General features: G+C 36.7%; 1 protein-coding gene across 1 annotated transcript; it reads right to left on the minus strand.

The window, feature by feature from the left end:
* Positions 1-9,367: 9,367 nt before the first annotated feature.
* Smp_042150 (putative dynein light chain 1, cytoplasmic) lies at positions 9,368-24,022 on the minus strand. Its single transcript, XM_018797230.1, has 5 exons — positions 23,867-24,022; positions 13,501-13,568; positions 13,164-13,252; positions 12,976-13,108; positions 9,368-9,969 (listed from the first exon to the last, which is right to left on the minus strand). The coding sequence occupies exons 1-5, from the start codon at positions 23,931-23,933 to the stop codon at positions 9,796-9,798; spliced, it is 531 nt and encodes a 176-aa protein (XP_018652293.1). The 5' UTR covers positions 23,934-24,022; the 3' UTR covers positions 9,368-9,795.
* Positions 24,023-26,985: the final 2,963 nt, after the last annotated feature.

A 26,985-nucleotide genomic window follows, 5' to 3' on the forward strand; every position in this document is an offset into this window, starting at 1 on the left:
GAAGTCGAGCATCTATTGAGTCTTTCATCCGGTCCAAAAACACTCGATTGAAAACTTTTCCTGGAACTGACAACAGTGTGATGCCTCTGTAATTCTGACATTTGCTCAGATCTCCCTTCTTTGGTATCTTGATGAGGTATTGTTCTTTCCGTTCCATTGGCACTTGTTCTTCCTGCAAATCTTCTTGAATAGAAGGTGAAGCAAGTTTGCAGTTAATCCAATGTTTGACCTCAGTGCTTCACCTGGTATATTGTCAGGTCCTACCGATTTCTGGATTTGTCTGATAGCAATCTTCATTTCCTCGGTCTTTGGTGGAGTGATATCTATAGGTAGGTCTGTGTGTGCTGCTTCGATGTCCGGTGCATCCAATAGAGCAGGTCTATTCAGCAGTTCCTCAACGTGTTCTACCCATCTTTTCCTCTGTTCTTGAATCCTCGTGATTGCCTTTCCTCATTTGTCCTTGACTGGTCTCTCCGGTTTGGTATATCTTCCTGCCAGTTTCTTCGTTGTATCATATAGTTGTTTCATATTTCCTTCTCTTGCAGTTAACCGCCGTCGTTGCTAGTTCTCCCATATATTTCTGCTTGTCGGCTTTAATGTTTTTCTCCACTTCCTTGTTTACTTCTACGTAGTCTGCTTGTGCCTTGACTTTCTATGCTCCTGTTCGACTGTTGTTAATTGCTGTCTTCTTGGTTTCCCTTTCTTGAGTCTTGTCCAGGGTTCCCATAGAGATCCATTCCTTATGATGATGCCTTTTACGACCCAGAACTTCCTGACACATTGAAGTTAGCGCTTCTTTTATCCCTTTCCAGTTATCCTCCATCGCAGTTTCTTGTTCTTTCAGTAGATCCTGTAAAGCTTGGAACTTGTTGATGAGAGTTATCTTGAATTTGTTGAGCTTGTCAGTATTTCGATGGAAGGCTGTATTAAACCTTTGTACTCCTGTTTCCTCAGTGGTCCAATGTTTCATTGGTTTCAGTTTCATCGTGGCCACAACCAGGTGGTGATCTGAAGCTATGTCAGCTCCTCTCCTGGTTCTCACATCTTCCATTGTCCTTCGGAGTTTTTAATTGACATAAATATGATCTATCTGGTTCTCTGTGGTGTGATCTGGTGAGACACAAGTAGGTTCGTGTATGCGTTTGTGTGGGAATATTGTGCTACCTATAACCAATTTGCTGAATGTACATAGGTTTGCAAGTCTCTCCCCATTTTCATTTCTCTCTCCTAATCCATGTCGTCCAATTACATCTTCATATCCTGTGTTATCCACTCCGGCTTTAGCGTTTAGATCTCCCATCAGGATGGTGAGGTCCTTTCTTGGGCACTTGGCTATAATTGATTGCAGTTTCTCATAGAACTGTTCTTTATCGTCGTCGTTGCTATCATTGGTCGGTACATAACATTGGATAACATCCACTGTGATTCCATCATCCTTGTTTTGAATGATTATTTGATGATCCAGGATCCATGAGGTTCCCAGCTTATATGTGCTTCTTTGGACAGCATTAGAGCAACTCCCAGAGTGTGTTCAGCATTTTCCTCTTCGTGACCGGAGTGCAGAAGCATCTCTCCCGTACCTAACCTTTTCTGTCCACCTTGGATCCGATGGGTTTCGTTGATTCTAAGTACTACCAAGTTGTATCGCCTCATTTCCGTTGCTGTTTGACTTGTCCTCCAGGTTTCCCACATAATCCGAACGTTCCATGTACTTATAGAAATTGTTGCTCTGGTTGTTAGAAGGGGCATTGGCCTCGTGACTTCCGTAGAATCTTGGCTTTGATCCTGAGGCGTCACAATACTTCCTTAAGTTCTGAGGGGCGAGTTTAAATGGTCTAATTTGTTTAATCTGGCCCACGTTTTTTGACACGATTTTCTTCTACGGGATGGGGTTGCTGACGCCATGCCCAACCCCCTCCTTTATCCAGGCTTGAGACCGGCAGTAACTCTAGAAGTGCTGTAGGCGTCACTTTCGGTAGTTCCATGATTAGATGTTCAAGAAAATGTTCTCCCTTAGTTTACAGCTAAAAGCCCAAAACGAGGAGCTAATCATTCGAATATTTGTTCATCTACAGAAACCTGTAAACCACCAGTATAGATGGTAGGCCTACTCTAGCTGGTTGGGAATGGTTTTTCCTCTTAGCTTAAGGTAACGTCATACCTCGTCACTGGTATTTATCTTGGACAAATTTGTAGTGGTACCCAAGCACTTTGACTACTTTGCTCACTGCATGGAAGAAACATTACATTACTAAACAAATACACTATGGGAAAAGACGAGAGAATTACTGAGTAAAGACACAGTTCCATGGTCTAGATCATGGCGTGCAATCGACTGATCGGCGTTAGTCATCCTTGTCCCTGACAGTATTCGATAAACTATCCAACGTTAGATGACCTGTCATCGAACACAGAGAAGATTTAGCTAGATGGATGATTAGGCTAAGGTGCAGTAATAATTCAAAGGCACTACAGATAATTTCGTGCAATGAATATTGAATAGGCATAAATTTGAATATAGAGTTGTGAAGATTGTTTATTTTCACTGAAATCATGAACCGATCAAGATTAAACCACCACTAAAAGCACTGGATGACTGTTTCATCCTAGTGTAGGCCTCCTCATCATTACCTATGACAAACACGCACCTTGGAATCGACTCCAGGGCTTTCGGTCTCAACTCCGTGGTTTGGAAGTTGAGCGTTCCATACTCAAGAATGAAGGCCCTGCACTTGATTCTATGGTGCCTAGTCGTCTATGTGCACTTCTAAAGAGACCAATATCAGGATAAAACGACCGTTCTGAGCTTTCAGTTTTTCAATGGTGGTCTAACATAGAACGGTCCAGTGAAACATAAAATAGTGTTATTTAAATGTACTACTTGTAAATATAAGTAGTGTGAAAGTATATATGTACATGACAATGATTATTCTAAATTCCCACCTGAATCATCCAGACCTCTAACATAGTCATTCTCAGTTTAATTTTTCAATTTATGTATCATCTAGTCAATTCACTAATTATTACCATCTTTGTAAATGAGGTGTTCATATTGGGAATACTTACTATCCAATTTATAGCATTCAACGTAACACCATTCACATAAGAATTATTTAGTGTTATGAGTACTACTGAGTAAACTTCCTAATCTTCATTAGATTAACTTAATTAATACGTGAAAACGAAAGCCCCTAGTTGGAATCCTACTAAAACCCTGCTTTCCATTCAGTCTATCTCAGCAAAGCCAAATTAATGTCGTTTTTAAATTGATGAACATTATAATTATTGTACCAATGATTGTAGAGCATTGAATATATTATATGTAACATGTACCAAGTAGTGAGTACTTTATATTTTTAAATTTGACTGTGTTCAACAGCGTATGTTGACGAAATTCGCTTTTTCACTGGGAGACACCACTTAGTTCAAAGTCGTTGATGTATTACCTTATGATTGAAAGAGATACCATTTAGTCGAGACTGCAATAATATTTTACTGCGTGGTTTCTATTTGTTCATCATAAAAAATGAACAGTGTTGAAGAGCAAACAATCTATAACTGAGTTTTACTATATATATATATATATATATATATATATATATATATATATATCGTTTAATTTTACAGTCTACATCTTAGTTATACAACCATTGAAAGCCAGTGACCTTCAGACCGCATGATAGGCCCTTAATCTTAGACTTCCGGTGGGGTCATGAGTAAGTACTTCTGAAGAAATTCATATCATGATGAATTAGCTGTCCAATGCTCCAAGACTTTCCATGGTTATTCAACTAAGATCAGTCCGTGACGTAAACTATGAAACGGATTTCTTGAACTTTAATAGGCTACTGAGTGGTAGCCTGAGCCGATTCGACATATCACATGCCAGTGCAAAGATGCTAGTTCAAAGTCAAATGATAAATAAAAGGTGTTAATGGTTTAGCATTACTGGCTAAATTATACAAAGTACAAATATCTATTAATTGCCCTTAACAGTATGAACGTACATTTTTAGAAGTACATCTTGTGAAACTTCTGTAATTTTTTACTGAATAAATTACTTAATAGAGTATAGGAACTTCCTTTTACACTTAGTTCCCTTGATAATTTTGCAGAAAATGTAGAGACAAGACTTCCTAAATAAAATAAACTAATCTATTTTGAAGACGCTTCATCAACTACATATGTTTTTTTTAAGGACACTGTAATTAGAAATGAAGGTGTGACGTACTTGTATGAATGAAATTCAGATGGATATTTAAAAAGGGACAGAAAATCATAACAGGAGAAAGCAGACACTTTAGTCAAGTTTGACATGGATTTAGATGTTGAATAATTAATGTTATAAGGGTGGAATCATAATTACTAATAAATTGGACTAATTAATATAAATGATGATGTGGATAGTCCACATAAATGTGACGGAGTTAACGAAATGGATATACTAGAATGAGTGATTTAAGAAATTGAGACTACATAATAAGTTAAATCATATCATTACAGTTAACTTCTTCAGACTGAATGTAATTTGCCACGTTTTACTTCTGTATACATCGACTACATGCGAAATAGTTGATTGCAATGGATTCCGAAATGCTGAACAAAAGCAGTAATTTATGTTAATTTTGTCACACTCTTGATCTGTCTACACAATAATATACTCTGGATAGAATTTGACTAGATATAGGTTAAGGCCTTGACATGATAGGCTAACTGGTTTAACCTTAAGTCTAGAAGTGCGTGAGTCCAAAGTGGGACTAACAACCCTGAGCAGAGAACGAAAACTGTACTGTCACCTGATTGGTTGACAAGAGAGAGAAGATGGGTCATCTGGAACACTACTCGATTTATTTCCGATTCCCGATTCTCAATTTCGATTCAGGTTACTATGAAAAGATTCGTGAATAAATAGATTGTTAACATGACCACGACGCACAAACAATTATCAAAATACAATTGTGTCCAAACTGTGCATTAGGGTAGGGTACAAGAGCTTACGTTTAAATTACAATAGCTTCGGAACACAATGGGGTGTGGTAATGAATCATACATCAAACGAAAGCTTATGATTTATAAAATAACCTACAGACTAAACTAAATGTTATTTATTATTCTACAAACTTACAATTTAGTGAAATAACAGCCCTGGAAATAGCTTACGTTGTTTGTCATGACTTTTTTGTTTCTCAGTTCACATCAAATTTATTTAAGCTGTACATTCGTATTTACAGTTATATGAAAAATATATGTCTATAGAAGGATCACTTTCCAAACTCATCACAAAACACTATCCGGCATGGCTTTTAAAGGGAGTATACAAAATAATTACTAGTTCAATACAGGAGCATTTAATCAACTGTGGGTACATCGCTCCAGAGGAGTCTTCTTTTGAAGCAATCTGCACAGTAGAAGGGATTGGATCAAAGGGAATTTGAATCAATACTTTATGCACTGATGAGGCATTGGCGATCCACGAACTCAAACCCGAACTTTGAGTGCAAAGACGGTTCGTCCAACCTCTCATCCTTTCTTGGCTCTAATTCTCTTTATTGGTATGTTTCGTTTTATTTTCCTTTTTCTTCATTTTATTCGATTATTATTGGCTCTATCAGAAGGGGTTTTGTGGAGATTTTAGTAATTTCTTTTATAGTTGAATTCATGAGTCAATTGAAGCCAGACCACCATGGTAAACCTGAAAGCACTGGATGACCGTTTCGTCCTATTGTGGAATTTCTCAGCAGTGCGCATCCACGATCCCAGCTCGCGAGATTCGAACCCAGGATCTGCCAGTCTCGCGCTAGAGAACTTAACCGATAGATCACTGAGCCGGCATCCAACGGTGTTAATGTTGATAAGACTACTAAATGTGAATAAGGTCAAGTGTATGAATTGTTCTCCGTTATTCAAGTTAACATGTACATGAACAGTTCAATGTTGATTAGATGATATAAACCATAAGAATGTATCACTATGATGTCAGCTATAATCCCATTATTCTAATTATTTTCAAGTGATCATAAAGCATGTTTACTAGAGCTTAACAAGAATTTATTTGAGTGTTAGTTTAGTTGACCTTAACCAAAGAAATACATTTTTTGTGTCATAGTGAGCTCATCTTATTACATAATTTTCAAATTATGGTAAAATAATGCACTATAAATGAAAACTCAAACTTAATCTTTAAGGTCAAGGAATATCTTAATTAGTTTTGATTGTATTGTAATAAGTATGATCGAAGTTGACAAGCACTGATAAAGAGTATAATTTTAAGAGTTAGATTCATGAGTCGATGTAAGCTAGGCCACCATTGAAAACCTGGAAGGACTGGACGGCCGCTTTGTCCTAGTATAGGACTCCTCAAAATTAATATGATCACGCATACTAAGATAATAAATATTTATCTATGAATGCAAGAATAAATTATCTTGATCTCAAATAATCAATGGTTGTAAATACTAAGCTGAACGTATTTTTATGTTTGGATGCATGAATGATACACCGTTTTGTTAATGTTTCACCTGTTCAAGTATAAGAGGTAAGAAATACATACTATAGGATAACTCTATGGTTATTATGGTGCTTTAGATGAAACGGTTATGATGCATATGCACCGAATTTCATGTCCAAATAATTCTAAGCATAACATTCACGGACAGATTGTAATAACATTTTAATACATTTAACTACATTTTTTAAATTTTTCTTAGTAAGTACAATTCAATCCGGATGTAAGTACAAGCCATACAATTGACAGTAATTATTTAACGTTGCATACATGTCAACAGTGAACTTATTTTTAAGTATGACATTAATATAGTGTAAACGGTTTTCGCGTGATGACAGAACTTTACTTAACAACTTGTCTTAAATTCCATTTTTAATTGTTAAAATACAAAGCGGAAATGATTCAATTACAAAACTAGTTCACAGATAATTTACATAGCACACACTGATGACTACACTGTCATCGCAATTACAGAAAACATGCATGGAATGCAATTTGTAAAAAAGAATTAAAAAATAAACATTAAAATCAAATTATGCGTGGCCTTAAAAAGGGTATTCTATAGCTCACTTGATTCTAACTTCATACTCATTCATCCTCTGGAGTTTTCCATCTACCGATTGCTGTATCCTCCATAATCAAGCCATTAAAAAAAAGAAAACGTTCTATTCTCAGTTTGTAACTGGAATACGAAGTTACCATTTTGTGCAACATACTAAATTTAGAGATTTCGATGTTGACTTCTGAATTACTTTAATGGACCCAAACATGCAGGTATAGCAATCTATTTTCGGTAGAAATGTTGAAGGAATAATTGACAGGAGTGTCTTAGACAGCCCCCAAATGCCCTGGTACGGCCGAGATTGGGGAGGGGCCATCCTTCCTCTCGAAATGCTCTCACGCGGCCACGCGTATACAGCCCCTGTCAGGGAAGTCCTACTCACCGCCTTCTCGTGGCATTACTGTTGTTTACGAAATTGACAGGACGGAAAGCGGATGTCCGGCGATTTAACCGGGCTGGTGGACACGGCGAGTTCACCTAGGGGAGTTGGAAAACCCTGATTCCAAACCAATGATGCACATAGACTCCAGTATCCTGAGAGAACAAATAGCGTATGAACCAATTATTGGTTACTGGCTACCATAGGACTGCATCTCCTGACGATGCTCCATTGCCTTATGGGTCAGACCTTTGGGTCGAAGGCTCTGGGTGTGGCCCCCTAAGAAAACCACTTTATTCGGTCTGAGCATCCGGGAAGTACAACAGCCCTCACACAAATCTATTGAGATGACAATTATTTCACGAAATACGATGCTCGTTCCGATTAGAATTCAAACAATTCTCATTCACTTGATAACACTCAATTTTATTATTATTACTAGAGTTATCATTTTTTTTATATACTACGTTACTTAATGTACTCCCAGTTTTCAACTTATGCAGCAGCTCGCCCATGGCGGAAACTCTGTTCTGTTTAAACGATCTCCAGTATCTGTCTGGTCGTAAGTGAATGCTTCCACCGAATACGTATACAAAACCAGTTTATCTGAAACCACGTACACCATTCAAACTGGCTTCCTTCAACGTTCGCACACTAATGCAGATCGGACAACAGATAGGGCTGGCTATGTCTTTAGAAAGTCTTAATGTTGACGTCTGTTGTCTATCCGAGACCCGTATTCAAGACTCTAGTGAAGTACTACAAATCCGCTCTCCATCTGTCGCCTCGAAAAGCTTGTTCCACGTGCGCTTATCCGGGGACCCTGTGGCATCTTCGTCTGGTCTTGCTGGCGTTGGTGTCGCACTAAGCACTAGAGCTGAGGCAGCACTAATCGACTGGATTCCCATTCACAGTTGGTTATGTGCTGTTAGATTAGAAAGTTCCATCAAAGTGAGAAGTTGTGATTCCATCCAATATCTAGTCCTAAGAAGCACACTGAAGATTGACCCGAGCACGGGTGTTCTTCTTATCGGTTTGTGGAGCTTCAAAATCCCATGTGTGGCGTCAAAGAAGTTTCGCAACTGGTCAGAACGTATTGGATCATTTGTGTATTTTGGGTAACAGCTGTTCTCGTACATATCGGTGAAAATTCCTGTCTGATGCTTTGATTACTAAAAGATAGTTTTGCAAACTACAGAAGACTGTCAGGTCTGAAAGTTTTTATTTATCTGTCGACGTCTCGAATGAAAATCAGACGGAAGATTAGCTGTATTCAAATCGCAACCTCTACAAATTTAAATTTAAGGTTAATCTCACTCGAATGGTAAATCATCGTTTTGACTGCAACGAGAATGAGATGTACACAACATAAAATGTGATGCGAGTTCGGATGAACGGATGAAGCTATCGCTGGTGAGTCAATCGTGACGATACTAACCACCTCTCGATTGTTAGTTGAGCTTCTAGAGAATGACGGGAATTGTGACAACAGAGACGAAGTTACACGACTTACAAAGGCCACGAAACAGGTATTGACATTGAGTTCATGTCTAACGCAACAATATGACATAAAAATAAATTTCCGTTATTGATTTTGTAGGTCCCGTCATAACCACCAACATCAAGGAAACGGTAAGTCAAGTTTATCTGATCAGTAATTGAGTATAAAAAATACTATGTCAGTTAACATGCATATCCAAGAATTGTCGTTCTACCGTAGGAGATTGCATTCATGATTGTGGCCCTTGAACGCTTCAAGCGATTGGAAGGCTACCAGATACAACTCACTCAAAAAGATGCTTTCTATGTCCGTGACAACGTTCGCAATGATGGGGCTAGATCTTTGTAAGTTATTTACGTTCATAGTTTGGAGAAAAGGTGGTCAGTTGAAGAATACTTACGTTTTCTGTCACTTTCCAGAAATCACTAACCAATAATTACCATTTTAAAACTAATGATTTCATTAAACAAAACATGATCGGATTACAAAAGTTTTAATTAAAAATAATACGACAATCACCGTGCTGTGTTATGCTTTATGATTTAAAGTTTACCGTTATCTTTCACCAAACATTTTAACAACATACAGTGAGCATAAACATAAGATTTACTATTTATACATTTCATCACGTGTTCTTTAGTTAGTTAAAATATAAGTCCAAACTTTGTATAATCACTGACTGGTTGTTATGTAATCAAGGAATTCGACAAACTTAGGAATAAACCTGAATCAAAATTTACATGTAAAATATTTAAAAAAATAGATCTTCATTTTCATCATTTTCACTTCAAAGTTATCACAGAAATATCTTCAAGAATGGGATATGATTGAAATATCTTCTTATTTTTCTATTCTAAATCCGGAATCTTGTATACTAGGAATATACGATCATCTTTAATGAAACAGAAATTATAACCTGTTTCATGACAATAGCGTGACCAGTATCGACCATAGATGATGATTACATTCCATAACTTTCCAAAATACTTATCCAATTCATTTTTCAAGAATTCAGCTAATTTCTAAATCAAAATATAAGAATAAGTCAAATAGATCAAGGGATTGTTTTATGTTTGCAGTGCTACCCTCTATGTTATATGATTTAGCTGAGTAGCTTTTATTATCATTCTAATAGTAAATAATCGGAGTGAGTTGGAGAGTGTTGGTTGGCAGCCTATACTCCATCGGGAGTAACAGGCGCAAGTAAGTAAGTGATAGTAAATAATACCGCTTCTTACAAGCTTAATGAACGGTAAGAGATTAAGTCATCCAGTACAAGAGTCGAGGAAATTCCCTAGCGTTTTGCAACGTATTACTGGTAGATTTAAGTTCTTAGTTCAATTCTCCAATAATTTAACATGATCACTGAAGTTTAGTTAGAGCAGAAACACACTAATCTGTCATAATAATGTGGATGAATGAAATGATTTTAGGCAGCAGATTTGTAAAGGAATAGATGAACAAATATATTGCGTTTTATTTCATTAAGCATATTATAATTACAGGATTATTACTATGTCAGGTATTTCATTTTGTTACTTAAAACATATTTCCTAACCTCAATACATTTGGTTTGGAATCTTTTGGAGCTCATAACAGTCTTTTCATTAAATCCGGTACTCCACCTACCAATTGCTGGTAATCTAAGTGTCGTACATCATGCGTTTCCGTCTGAAGGGTAAAAAGTAGATGTCCTCTACTTAGGAATTCTCAGGCACTCTAAGGATCCTGTGAAATGTGTGCTAAACTGATGGATTGTTGATGTATCATTATGATGGCACATTTATGAATGACTTTCCGCAAGTTTCTGACTCGTAATTCAATCACCATGTATAATCATCTTCTGTGTTAACCAGACTTACTTCATTTTAATTTCTAAAATCCTTAACAACCATTCAAGAAACAATGTTGTACCTGAGAGGATTGATATTTGAAGATTTCCAAAGATGTTTCAATTAATGTAAATGAAGATTTGCCGTGTGATTAAGACTGTTTTACTGCATTTGTTTGAAAAAATAGTAATCCTATATGTTTGAATACAGTAGGGAATTATCAGCTCAAAGCGTGAAATATTATTACAATTTCTTCTCCAAATCACAAATTTTAATAATAGCAGTTCTCAGAAATGTATATTAAAAACCCTATATCTGCCATTCATATTCAACGGCAAATTTTTTTCCGCAAATTCTGAGTATGCAATGTTTTTTGAATAATGTAATGTATGTATATACTAAATGAGATATTAGAGTATATCACTAAGTTGGTATATGCACGTCAATATAAATGTAAGTTTTTCTTGTTCCGCTACGAACTATGGAAGTAAGAAACTATTCCAACAACAGAAGCGTTAACGTTTTAGTTTGCATTATTTAGTATGATGATAGTTTGTAAGATTTTCGTTGAAGCGTATCATTAATTAATGCAGTCAACAGATTCAGTTTATTAATTTTAAGAAATTGTAAAACCAGAAAAAAATTGTGATATTTGAATGAATTGAAACGAGGCAGCCGGAATACTTGGGCAAGTCACTAAAAATATAATGGATTTGTGTAAATGAGATAGATTACTACTGTATAACCCAAGGTTAAAAGATAATAGGTTTCTATGGTTTTTCGCTGTTTCCAAGTTGATATGTTGAAAATTTAAATTTCCTTCCATTGCTTACAATGAATGTTGTACATAATATTAACAATCTTTAATGTTACTAAACTCATCGGTTAACAGATAAACCGACTAATCGCATAATTAAGTTTTCAATTATCGCATTATGTTTATTGTGGGACACGTTACATACAGTCTAAGTGAAAAGTTACTGTAAACTCACCACGGCTTATATAGTACCCAAATTTGTTTCGTTAATACTAGTGAATATATACATTTCTTCGAGGTTAGTTTCCGTCCTCTGGTTACATCATTTGGAGAACTATTAAAAACATCTGTTTCGTCACGATTTTTAATTCTACAGTTGTGTGTACCCAAAACCTCATACAAGATTAAATCCCGTACATCCAATTCTTGAAGGAGACATGACAACATTGAACCACTTATTGGAATTAGGTGGTTTATACTTTTGACTTCATTCTCTTCTCCATGTAGCGTTAACAGAATGCCATAACATAACGAATATCTAAATTCATTTAGTATTGTTTGTTTGAATCTTTCCATCGATGTGTTAGGACTGCAACTGGTCAGTCTCTAATTAGCATATGTGCATACTGTGCGTATTGCCTCGATATAGCCCTAATTCACAAGCATTGTAAGCAAAGATGGATAGTGGCCAGCAGTGGAATCCAGGATGCACGTTTCGTTATATTTGTGACTCGTCAGCTGGATGTACCTGCATCTCAGAGTTGATGTTCACTCTGAGACTCGAACCCAGTACCTTTCGCTTCAAACATCATCGCGTTATCCACTCAGTTACTGAGTCCTGATAGCCACTTGCTTGTGAAATGGGGTTCCAGAGTGAACATCAACTCTGAGATGCAGGTACATCCAGCTGACGGGTCCTAATTAGGATGAAACGCGCGTCCTGGATTCCACTGCTATCCACTATCCATCTTTGCTTATAACGAATATCTGTTTTAATACAGATATGATTCAATTTCACAGGTTATACCTTGTTAATAAGACGTGTGTAAACCGTCTCCAATGCTTTTGTTATTAAGTAATCGATTATTACTTGGGTATATAGTTTGTGGTGATTTTCTTATGTTAAAAATAGTTCAAAGAGGTTACTAATTTAAATCTCGACGATTGTATTGATTTATTGACTTATATTCTACTGTGATAACATTGGTTACAGTCATCATGTTTATTGATGGAACAGTTTTCAATAATATTTTCTTTAAGCTTTTATGAAATAAACAGACGAAAAACATTGTTGCTAATAAAGAATGATCTGTCAAAAAATTGGGACAACAATCTTTTGATACCAATGTCACCAGTAAATTGTTGAAAATGTATTTGAAACAAATTCAAAACAACACAAATCACATCTAATTGATACTCGTGGAAACAGTATATCTTACCGAATCATCTTGATAAATCAATATTCCTTCATCAATTAGTCCACAAATAGTCAATTTCATTTTTGTGTTCATATCCGTTTGAATAACATGTACATCTTGCATTTCATTTCCTTGAATAGCAGTTTGAACATTTCTAATAATTGAAATTGTTTCAGTTAGTGAATTGATCTTTAGTTATATTAACTTACATAACTTCATCTTGTAAACCTAATACTTCACAGAATTTTTCCAATGTTATACGACCAGTGGATTCAGGATCAAATAAAGTTTTCCAACGCTGTGAACGAAATAAATTCAGGGATTTAAATTGTAGTTGAGAATTATAACGATATTTGAAGAGTATAATAAGCCGATATCAGACTACAAGATAGTTATATTTCCCATGTTAAACATTTATGTGAAAATTGCTAAAATGTTCTTGGTTTTCAAAGGTTGTCTAATTGAGGTTATTCCGTGATATAAAATTAAAAAATGCACTTGTTACTAAACTGCTGTACACGCGTTTCAGAGAAACATTTGGCTTACTTCGAACATCTTTTCATCCACATCATTCTCTTCCATATACTTTCGTAATTCTGGCATAGTAATCCAGCCTAAAAGAAATCAATCAGGAAATTATTAAATCGTTTTAGAAAATAAAGTCCGAATACTTATCAAACGATTTTTGTCCTAAAATACTTCTCTTTATACTTAAACACACTGTTATAATTATACTACTTATATTCAAGAAGGAGTGGATGTAAGAAGGCACAAATAAAGCTTATTGGCCTTCTATCTAATGGCATTCATGTTACATCGATATATTACTGTTTACTAACCATTATCACCATTGTTAAACGTTCATTGCTGTAGATCAAGTTGTGATATGGCCATTACCATGAAACCAATGTCCAAGGAGTTGGATAACTTTACCATTAAACATAAAAAGATAGTATAAGCTATGCAGAATCATTTAGACTAGTGACCAAAGTACAACATTATGGATAGAATTTGATCTGGATGAAGAACTAGGCAAGTATAACACTGTTTTCAATATTCAGTGATGAATCCTACAAGTGAACAACAGAGGCTCAAATCATTCTGTTTTAGCATCTTTGTTATATTGATTGATTTGTACTTGATTTACTTGGAGAACATTAATTCCTAATTGATTACAACCAACTTAACAGATACTACTTCATTGTTCCATCGTTTCCACACCAATCGTTCTTTGTTCTCGTTCTCTATTTTTTGTTCTTAACATTCTGCCGCCAGGCATTTCATTTTCGATTGGTTATATATACTACTTATATCTGTCGACATCAGTAGCACACACTATAGTAGTATGGATGACAAAAATCAATACAAGTCAAGTGATGGATGACAAGTTACATATTTGAAGGTAATGATAAAAATTAATAATCAATGATTAACGAAATAATTTTATTATGAAAATGATTGAGGCATACTGATTATGTTTAACGATTTTGTCTACTAAATGAAATTGAATGTTAACAACAGCTGAGTAATAACGACAAAAAAGGAAGTGTAATTTGGGAAAATGCCAAAAAATTATTAATGGTAATAAACGATCAAAAATCTATGAATTTGTTGACCTGGATGCCTACGGCTTTCGATTAATGTAACAGACAGATATTGGAACCAAGAGCTAAACCAAATGGGATATCCTGAATAATTACAAAACTTTCACTGTCAATCTAGACAAGATTGTCAGTGTTTATCTTAAGTAATTAAGTCACTCAACTGAAAAGAAACACAAAATAACTAAAAGCATACTCATGAACCACAAATCTTAGTTATCATTCCAATGGGACTGATTGGCTCCAAAGTCTGTATTTAGGTCCATTCTACGATAAGTATGGCTGAAGTTAGTCAGTATAGCTCTTAATAACCCTTAATAGTCTTTTTTCCCAATTATTTGATGATGGATTTGCTAATACGTATGTTTCTCATAACTAACTACATAGGACTGGCAGAATTGGTTAATCTCCTATGAAAAAGAAGAATTCAGCTGGATTTTCTTTATTTCTGGTTGTTATCATTAGATAAATTTCGAAATGAGTTTACAGATTGGATGCAGAAAACCTTTTTTCATGGAGTATTTCTTCATTCGAATGAATATCGAAAGTGTGAATTATGGAAGTCTATGTATTCAACAACTGAGATAACTGTCTTATACAGTAAAATGCGAACCTCTGACAAAACTTAGATTTTTGGAACCAAACCGCTCACTATCATGAGTTTTGTATAAACACTTTTCTACCTTTAGCCATACCATAATCTTTGTTGAGTTTTTCATCCTGTTCATAGTGGTCACTTGAAGCCTCTCTAACTGTAGCACTTATTGAATATCGAACAATTAAGTGTGTTAAAGTAGACAACGAAAATTAAGAGATCAACAAATAAAACCAGTTATTATCTAATCTTCGTCATTTTGGAGAACCGAAAGAGTAGAAATATTAAATCTGTTGTGAATGGACACATAAGTAGGTTATCAGTCATACGTGCTACTAGGATAACAATTCGTACGTAAAGTTTTTGCATAAAATCCCTGATACCAGGAGACAATTATTTATGGCATTTACTACAAGTAACCATTATTATGCGTGTAACGATTACAGACTACTGAATAAAATTAAGTAATATGCATATAAAGCACAAACTAATGGACGTTAAGCCATCACCATAGAAAAACTATTCTAATCTTGAAGTACTGTGGTGTATGCTAGTGATATTGGTGGACATAAGTAATATATAACACCAACAAGGAGCGGAATGCCTGGCAGCAGAAGGTTGAGATCAAATTGGAGAGAACAAGAATTTAGACAGAGAGTATTTGTGATAACAACAGTAATGAAGAAACGATGAATTTTGTGAGGGACAATTGATGGAAGGCGTGCAAATGAAGTATTGAATGTATAATTTACATATTTTACAAGGACACTGTAATTTTGCACTAAATATTGGTTTGACAATTTCAACCAAGGCTTCGTTAACTACAATACCAACGCATAGTTTTTCTTGTGTATATATATGTATTTCATATAATTAAAAAATGAAATTCATTTTATTAGTTTCAAGATGTTCCGATATGGAAACAAATGGTTTGTATTTAAACATTTTCATACAATGTTTTACCTGGATGTTTAATGTTAAGAAACCATATTTAAAGTGAATATGTTGAGTTAGTTTAAGATACTTGGCTAATAATATCTTCTAGAAAGATGGTTTGATATGTTCTTACACTAATTCTTTACCAATACAACGAAGTTTACCATTCAAGTTAACTAATGCAGTAACAAGATTTGCTTAGCTAAAATCTAAATAAATACATTACTCCCCAAACTCGATCTCACAAAACAAGGAAAATTTTATTAAATGTGGATGATAAGCTATGATCAGTTCATGATTCTGGAGAAATAATTACTGATGGAATTATGTGACAAGTAATAGGACATCAGAAAATTAAGGTTGAAGTTAGACCTTAACATCATTGGATGCCGGCTCAGTGGTCTATCGGTTAAGTGCTCTGGCGCGAGACTGGTAGGTCTTGGGTTCGGATCTCGAGAGGCAGGATCATGGATGCGCACTGCTGAGGAGTCCCACAATAAAAAGAAACGGCCGTCTAGTGCTTCCAGGTATTCCATGGTGGTCTAGCTTCAATTGACTCATGATTTCAACTATACATATAGAATAAATTTGTTTTGTAATTTCATTGCTACTTATTACTTATAAATATTTTTTTAGTTGGAATGAATAGTGTAATTAACGACAAAAATTAACTTGCTTTGCCCACCAAATTCAAACCTTTGTTTTAAAGCCTATCATTGGCTATAAAGTTTGGTTGTTTGCATCCAATAAGAAGGCATAAAGTAGGATAATTTTATTCTTAGTACTTGAACGTAGTTGACTTGAGATTGGGGAAGAGTTTAAAAAAAATACTGTATAAAGCTGATTATAATTAAGTGTATGATTTATTCATTTAGGTATTTTTTTAAACAAGTTTATCAATAAACTTCCTACATTAACAAATCATCTCCAATTGAGAATGTATACGACTAATGGTTGAATATATATAGTGAAGTATGAGTTTCCATATAAGTTTAAATAGATCTTTTTGAAAAGTATCAATAGTCACTTTTACTTTGAAGTTTATATTGATCTAGTTCATAGATCATGGTAACAATTAGCCAAGGTAAGGTAGTAACATACTGCTATTTCGAATTTTAAAACATTGGTAAACAATGAGTGATAGAGCATATTTACAGTGATAACTTAATAAATAATTGTATCCCCTGTTCTAGTGTGTGCATTAAATTTAGACGTAAAAAATGAAACGCTGATGAACACTGAAGCAAATATATTATCATAAATGAATTACATTTAGTGATATTTTGAACTGGGAAACAACTGCGATTTTAAATGAATAATTACTTTTGAACAGGAGATCACTATTCTTTGTTCTACGTAAATAAGACGACAAAACTGGTGCAAATGGAGATTTTTATTTATCTTCCATATACTGACCTACAGCTGTTATAACGTCAGAAAACTGATAATGACTACTAGAAATAGTGAATGGTACGAAGTTAGTGTGAACACAAAGATGATGGATGAGGATTTACCTAGCACTCAAAATAAACCAAAACTATACCTAAAATATTTCGAATTTTATTTCTTATCAACACTGATAAATGGTTCAACTTTTTTCAGTTAAACTACGTAATACTTGACAGTAGTTTATGAAAAACTTACTTTATAAACATAGATTTATAGTATCATGAAATTAACCGTGTATAATCAACGAATGTTGGTGTCAAAATTACCCTCTCTTAGAATGAGGTTACATATCATTGACGTAAGTCATTGAATAATGGAATCAATTCAACTCTAACCTACTATACCAGCTAGCAATAGGACCTACGATATTCTCTTCATTCTATTTAGATGTATCTATATTTCAGTCTTGATATTCAAACTGAAACACACTGTGGTGTGAGCTACTGATATCAACATAAGTAGTATATATGGTGAGTAAGGAATAGAATATCTGACAGCAGAAGATTGAGAAGATCAAGAAGAGAAGAACAGAAATAAAAAGCAATTTGTGTGAAAATCCAGGAACAATGAAGCCTGAGGCAATTGAAGAACATTTTGCAAATAGTGTATCATAGCATGGTTTTTGTATTTTACCAAGTAACGTTGTAATTTGTGCTAAATACATAGTTGGTTGTCCTCACCTGTGTTCTCATTCACAACATTTGGTGTCGCTGCCAAACAGAAGGAGGAAGGGTGCTGTTCTGCGGACGCCGCTGCGGGTCTGGAGTGGAGGTGCTAGTTGGGGCAGTCTGGTGAGGAGAGGTGGCGTCGAGTGGAGTGTTCTGGCGGGGCGGCGTTGGCTGTAGCGGGTGCTGTCGACGGAGAGGAGCAGTGGGACGTGCGGCTGCTGGGCGGACATCGGATGTAGATGGCTCAGCAGGCCGGTGGAGTACGGGTGTTGAACGTCCCAGGTGCCGGGTGGATGCGGATGTTGGTGCCCCGGCAGGTCGACGGAGCTACGGAGGTCAGCGCGCCGCAGACTCGACATTCTGACGGAGAGTTTGGCACAGACTGCAGTGAAAGAAGATAGTGGCGTGGCGAGCAGAACCACCGCATGGTCGAATGCCTTAAAGGGGGGACGAGTGTGGTGTGGTCTACTTATATCCATATAAGTAGTATATGGTGTTGGTCAGACATAGAATGTATTTTGCCAGAAGACCGATGTGCAAAGAACTGAAATGAAGCGCAATCGTTTGGAAAATGCATGAGCAATGAAATTAGAGAAGAAACAGAGAAGATTGAAACAATTGGTTGTTAATTTGCAAATTGACTGTTCATTGTTTGGTTATCAGAATTTACTGAGATAGTCTGTAATGTTTGCTTAAATACATTCGATTGTCCCCAACCGTTGTTTTGTTCACTACATTTGGTGTCGCTGCCTCCAAGGATGAAGATCCTATGGCCGAAGGAATTTGAGGACGGAGATGTGATGAGCTTCCTGAAGGAGTTCGAAGCTGTGGCGGAGCTGGTGGGAGTGAAGGAGCCGAAGGCGAAGACGGTGGTGCTGGGGACGCTGCTGAGAGGCAGAGCGAAAGCTGTATATGACAGCCTGGACGGTGCGGGCGGTAAGACGACATGGGAGGCAGTCACGGAGCGGTTGATCGTGGAGTTCGATAGCCCAGTGGACAGAGAAGAAGCACTGCAGAAGTTCCGAGTGGCGAAGTTGCCGGTCGATGGTGATCCGCTGGTGCTGGCCGTGGAGCTTACCAAGTTGCTGCGTCGCGCGCTGCCAAATCTGGATGAGGAGTCGGAGGCACAGTTGTTGGCGTCGCAGTTTATCGAGAGCGTGCCAGTTGCCGTTTCCCAGCAGCTGAGACTGGTACATGCCGCGCAACCTATGGATATCAGTGAGCTTGCAAAGGTGACGCGACAGTTGATGACACGAACAGTAGCTCCGGTCGCGTGCGAAAGTCAGGAGATAAGCAGCATTGAGAAGAAGATTGAAGAACTGCAGCACGAGATTGCGGCATTACGAGTGATTCGTAAAAGGAATGATAAGTGTTTCGCATGTGGAGGGACAGGACACTGGAAGATAAACTGTCCAACACTACGAAAACGGAGATATTTTAGACGTTACGTGTTTCCTTCTTACTCTAGGGATCTGGGGGTTGTTGCATTAGTAGATAGAGGGGCAGTCTATGCAAGAGTGAACGTAAATGAACTAGATTTAGTGTGCCTAATCGATACAGGGGCAGCAGTTTCGTTAATAGGTAAAGAGCAATGTAAGAGATTCAAGCCGTGTAAAGTCGCAGTTCACATCATAGGAGGGCATATGTTAGAGGTATTGGGTGTGCCTAACAGTATCGTAAAAGTGGATGGTTCTGAGATAAGCTTTCCGTTCGTGGTAACCGCAAACCTGTCGAGACCAATATTAGGAGCAGATTTCCTAAGAGAAGTAAAAGCCATAGTTGACCTAAGAAGCGGTAAGGTGGTCACGAAGTACGGTTCATTCCCAATACATGAAAGTAGCGAGGTGGCTGAGGTTAGAGTGGTAACAGCCGTTCCGACGAAGAAACCAAACATCACCGAGTTGTGCAAAAAGTATGCGAAGCTGTTCACTGGAGAAGGAGAACCGTACGGATTTTGCGACAAAGTAAAGCACGAAATCCCGATAAAGAACAATGGAGGAAGTATATTCACAACACGTCGTGTCCCTGTGCACTTAGAGGCTGAAGTAAATCGACAGGTCCAAGAGATGCTGAAAGAAGGAATAATTGAGGAGGCGGACAGCCCATATAGCTCACCGGTACTCTTGGTAAAGAAACCGAATGGGAAATATAGATTTTGTGTTGATTTTAGAGAACTGAATAATATAACAGAACTAAAGCCGTGTGCAATGCCAACAGTAGTGGAAACATTAGATCGGCTGCAGAATGCCACAGTGTTTACAGTGTTGGATTTGCGGTCAGGTTATTGGCAGCTGCCTATAAAAGAGAGCGATCGAAGCAAAACAGCATTTACCATACGTGATAAACAATATCAATTTAGACGAATGCCGTTTGGATTGGCGGGTGCACCATTTACGTTCAGAAGATTAATGTCGCTACTGCTCAGGGATCTAGATAATGTCGAAGTGTATGGCGACGATGTAGTTGTATACAGCCAGACAGAAACAGATCATGTCAAGCATGTGGAAGCGGTCTTAAAGCGAATTGAAGAATTCGGACTTCGAATTAATAAGGACAAGTCACAGATGGCTAAAAGTAGCATCACGTTGTTGGGGCATAAAGTGGGAAATGGAGAAATAAAACCACTGCCGGAGAAAATTCTGACTATAAAGAACGTTGCAGTACCGAATTCGAAAAGGAAATTGAGACAGTTCCTGGGAAGGGCGGCGTTCTACAGTCGGTTCATCAAGAATTTCAACGAAATGGCAGCACCCCTTTATAAGTTGTTGAGTAACACTAAATTTTCGTGGACTGAAACCGCCCAACAAACGTTTAATCAAATCAAAAACATGCTGGACGACCGCCAGATGACGCTAAGACTGCCCGAACTGGAGAAACCGTTTACAGTGACAACAGACGCAAGTGACCATGGTATAGGTGCCGTTTTAAGTCAGTCTAATAGAGTGGTGGAATACGCAAGTCGCGTTCTCACGCCTGCGGAACAGAAGTATTCAACGATCGAAAAGGAGTGTTTAGCGATTGTGTGGGCAGTAGACAAGTGGAGACCATATCTGTTAGGTAGACGATTTCACATCGAGACTGACCATAAACCTCTGCAGTGGCTACAAACAGCACGAGACCCACGTGGGAAGTTGGCGCGATGGATGATACGTCTGCAGGAGTATGACTTCAGTATCGGGCATGTTCCAGGGAAGGAAAATGTAATGGCGGACTACCTGTCAAGACCAGACATGGAAGCCGAGCTTCCATTGACAGCATACGCAGTGAACAGTATAGAGGGAGACCCACTAGAACTCGTCCGGCAACAGAAATCTGATCCTAAACTTCGAGAGGTAATCAGAGTGATAAGAGAGGGGGCAGATGTTGACAAACGAGCAATGGACAAGGAGGTAATAATGTTGCTTCGGCAAAAGGAAAGACTGAAAGTGAACACATATGGAGCTCTGGTCTGGCAGGATGATGACAAAAATTGGGTGGCTGTGATCCCGAAAGACTGGCGGCGTAAGATGATACACGAATGCCATCAGGTAGCGCACACAGGTATCGCAAGAACGACAGATTTACTACGGCAAAGTGCATACTGGCCAGGCATGAGAGACGATGTGGCCCAATATGTGTTGACGTGCCAGCAGTGCCAATTAATGAAAAGCGATAGATACATGCAACCGCCATTGCAGTCGGTCCCAGTAACCGCAGTCGGTGATCTATGGTCGGTAGATGTGATGGGACCATTTCCACAGACGGATAGCGGCAACCGATACTTACTAGTAATGACGGAACATGCTACACGATGGGTCGACGCTGTACCGATTGCCGACCAGCGGGCGAAAACAGTGACCGAAGTAATAATCCGGCACATTGTAGCGGGTCATGGAGTACCGAAGATGATACTAACCGACCAGGGTCCCTGTTTTGAAAGTGACGAGTTTAAGGCCCGTTTAAAGCAGTTCGGCATCAAGAGGATACGAACTACACCGTATCACCCTCAGACGAACGGGCTTACGGAAAGAAACAACCGGACATTAAAGGAATGGTTAGCATCTAAAGGAGGGAATTGGGAGAAAGAGTTACCACTAATTTTGCTGGCGCATCGTGCCTCTATACAAGGAACAACCAAGAAATCACCTTTCCTACTTATGTATGGTAGACAGCCACGACTTCCAATGCATAGTAAAACGTGGCCACAGCAGCAGAAGTGGACAGCAACAAGATTAAGGAAAGAGAGGACGGAGGCAATAAAGAACGTGAAAAAGAAACAAATATCAGACATCAAGAAGGCGGAAGAGCAGAGAAGAGCGTGGAAGCCTTTTAGAGTGGGGGACCTGGTAAAGTGTAGAGAACGGAGAGCTAACACTGAAGGAGGACCAGGGTCAGGAAAGCTGATCCCGAAATGGGAGGGACCGTACATTATCACGGAGAGACGCGGCCCAGTTTACACGATCCGGAGAGAAGACAAGCAGAAGCGTGTAAATGCCAGTCAACTACAGAGATGGTTTCAAGAACATCATGAGCACGAGTCACGAACAGCACCAAAGGAGACAATGGTACGCCGATCAGAAAGATTGCGAGAACAGCTTATTAAAAGGGGGGACGAGTGTGGTGTGAGCTACTGATATCAACATAAGTAGTATATATGGTGAGTAAGGAATAGAATATCTGACAGCAGAAGATTGAGAAGATCAAGAAGAGAAGAACAGAAATAAAAAGCAATTTGTGTGAAAATCCAGGAACAATGAAGCCTGAGGCAATTGAAGAACATTTTGCAAATAGTGTATCATAGCATGGTTTTTGTATTTTACCAAGTAACGTTGTAATTTGTGCTAAATACATAGTTGGTTGTCCTCACCTGTGTTCTCATTCACAACAACACTACCTTTCAATTTAAATATTCGATAATGTGATAAGCAGACGAAGATTATCAGAACTACGTGATTCATCAGCGCAATACATTTCGAACAATCTGATCACACGTAATATACTTGTTAAGAACATTTATATATAAAAATAAAAGGTCAACTAGACTGGAAATAGGGGTAAGAATAGATAAGGATAATAATGATAAAATAATGTGAAAACAATTTGCCACCTAATCACTCTGGATAATAAGCATATATTACCAGGGTAGGTTTAAAGAGAGAACAAACTGTTTTTGAATACACAAAGGGGGTTTGAATTTTCATATGGCTATGGCTTCAATAAACGTTAGTATACGCCATTTTACACTTTTATACAATACAACAAAAGCCGAGTTAAGATCAATCTTATGACCTGTTTCGATTATATGTTTGGCAATAGAGGATGATGAATGTTTATCCTCTACTCTTATTGGGTCATTCGACTCTGTTTTTGCAACCATTTTGGTGCTTGTTCACCCACCCTAATTTTCAGATCACGATTGCTCCTCCCTAGATATGTGTGACCACACACACATTTAAATTGGTAAACGCAGTGGGATGTGACACAATCGTTTTCATATCTTTTAGGTTTTGAATGAAGCATGCTTTATCGAAATTTATCAAAGGGACTAATTGCTTTAAATTGAAATATTGATCTTTATATAACTAAGACCTAAGGGTACATTTGTACTTAATTAGTTCAATTTCAAATGGTTACTAATAATTTTTTTTGTTTTAATACTTATCAAAAAGTTACTTCAAACTTACCTTTTTTTCTTTTATCAACCATAAAATAGATCTCAGTAAATCCATCTAGTTTATGAATTGTTTGCATTTTGTTGACAGTTAATTGTTTGGTAAACTTTTAACTGAATAAATCTTTTTTCAAAAACCATCTGTTTGTTTGTTTGTATGAGGAATTTAAAACTAAGGATTTGATTTAACCATATTTAGTTGTTAAGCATATCTCTTTTTATTATAATTAAAAGAAATAACCAGTAAGATTCACTTTTTTTTTATACCTAACTACAAATGTGTGCACTCAAATGAAGAAATTTAAATCAATGGAAATTAGACATTTGTAATTGTGTACAAGAAAAGTACATTTAAGTAAAAGTTGATAATGTTTATTTGGTTTTACGAAAAGAGAAGGATAGTAAAAGAAAGTTAAAATGCTTTTGATCTATACTAATTTATCATGGAATAACAATCAATGTTATACTTTTCTAATGTTAATTGTTTGTTTAAATTAACTAATCAAACGTTTACAACCTTTCTTTTATATATTACCACCACTAAATTAACTACTTCTATGAATCCAGTGTTCATCTTGTTGTGCTAACGAGGTATGGCAACTTGGACCGATGCATATATGTGCTTACGTTGTAGCTGACTGACTGACTATTTGCTTACTTGTTTAACTGATATAATGTCATAATGCAAAACTAGATGGTTTATACTTACGTTCTACAAGGAGTATCAGACTTTTAAAGGATACAGATATATCTTGCTAATAACTATCAACTACCTTGAGACGATCGGCACTAAATACCTATAGTATTTGTAAAGCACTATTGTGGTGTGGTCTACTTATATGCATAAAAGTAGTGTATGGTGATGGTCAGATATAGAATGTATTTTGGCAGAAGATCGATAAGGAAAGAACAGAAATGAAGCGCAATCGGTATGAAAATGCATGCATAATGAAATCAGAGAAGACGGGCTGATATTTGCAGAAGGAACAGTGAAGATTGAGACAATTGATTGTTATTTTGCAACCTAATTGTTTACTGTATGGTAATCAGAATTTAGTGAGATAGTCTGTAATCTGTGCTTAAATACATTCGATTGTCCCCCAACGCGTGTTTTGTCCATTACACTATTGAGAACATTTGGTGTTTACTTTGCTTGACGAAAATGTACTTGTATGAATAGACTGAACATATTACAAAGCAACGATCTAAAAGACACACATTAGTTTGTCAGCTTGCAAACACTTCAATGACATTCACAATCATGATGATAATGATAATTCTCATTCTGATATACATATTAATTGAATAAGTTAAATGTTTTAATTTACGACACTTTATATTGAAGTCATTGACAGATAAATATATTGAGATCATGAATCGATTGGTGTCAGACCATCATTGAAAACCTGGAGTCATTGTTTGGGCGTTTCGTCTTTGTGTGAGGCTCCTTAGCAGTGTTCATCCATGATCCCACACTGCCGAGGAGACCCAAACTAGGATGGAACGACCATCCAGTGTTTCCAGGTTTTCAATGGTGGTCTTACATAAATGTGTTCATGATCTCAATCAAAAACTTAACTATCTCTACAACCTCATACATATAAATATATTTTTAGAAACGAAATGATCAGTACTTTTCTATAGGATCCTTGACATGTTGTTACTCTGTTAGAATTATTTGGTTAATTTACCTTGTCCGTATCATCATATATTTCATGCTACGGCTTTAAATCTTGTTCGTTTTAATACAGAACTTCTCAAATCCCTTCAAAATTCATAATGCTTTTAAGAAATGTTAGTTGATCTGTAAATATCCCTACTTTTTAAAATTATTCCTTCCTAATTAACTATGTCAAACGCTTAATTCGATATCTCCATCCTATCAGAACCGAATTTGCTGATTAAACTGTAATAACGAGATAACGTTGAATTATGCAGATCATTACTGATAAACAATTGTTTCACTTAGTATCGTAGGTTTATTGAAGCTATAGGAATATCAGAAGATAATATTTTGTTTAACATTTAGAAGAATAGTCGATTATCAAAAGTTCAACCATTTGTACACATGTTTACGCATCTAAAATTTAGAATAGGAAAGGGATAGATTGCTTGACACTTTTCATCATTATGATTTGCTATCTGAAATAAAAGGATCTCTAGTTCTTGGACCACCATAATGAAAGGTTTATGTCTAAATAAGTCACTTTCTGTTAAGAATCTTTAAAACTCTAGTAAATACCGAGTAAGCATTGGACAAGAGAGAGATAAAAATGTTTACAACTCAGGGTTCTGTGGAGAAATCTCACTTGGTGTCTCCTTTGTTGGAAAGTATTAGATTGAAGCATGCTAACCTACATTCGTCAAGTGTAATATTTCTCGAATGACTTTATTCAGAAGTAAAGAACCACCTCCGAAAATTTCATGACTTCACATCGATTATTTTAGATACACACGTGAACTCATAAAAAAGCCTAGCTTATGTATGGGTAGTTTTATTATACCCTTTAATGAACAATGCTATCGGACTGTTGATTTTATCACTTACCGAATTCTCAAATCCTAACCAAAGGACTTTCACAAGACAAAATTACTGTCCACTTAAATGAATGTATAAATTATGGGGTCATCGTTGTCATCTTTTTAGAGCATGCAAACTAGAATAGTATAACTAGGAATTATTTATCTGATAACATTTAAGTACCCAAACATAAATGAGGGTCTAAAACAACTAAAGTAGATTATTTCTTATCCACCATATTAACTGTAAAACTATTTTAGAAGTATATACGAAACTTCGCTTGAACTACCTTGTTTCTAATAGTAATTTACCTAGTTTAGTTGTGCATACCAACAGGTTCGTACTGTCTAATGGAATTGAAGTAAATTTTATCTCATTATGTTCAAACATACTACTTCGAACTTTTGTAAACTAAATTCAATCAAACCGAATCCGTCAAAATCAATAATTAAATGTAATTCACATAATATTGTTTGTTTGAATCTTCCCGTTGATGTTTAGGACTGCAACTGATCAGTCTCTAATTGGCATATGTGCATACTGTGCATACTGCTTCGATATAGCCTTAATTCACAAGCATTGTGAGGCAATACGCACAGTATGCACATATG

This window comes from Schistosoma mansoni, chromosome 4 (assembly GCF_000237925.1).
Source record: "Schistosoma mansoni strain Puerto Rico chromosome 4, complete genome".
Taxonomy (NCBI): domain Eukaryota; kingdom Metazoa; phylum Platyhelminthes; class Trematoda; order Strigeidida; family Schistosomatidae; genus Schistosoma; species Schistosoma mansoni.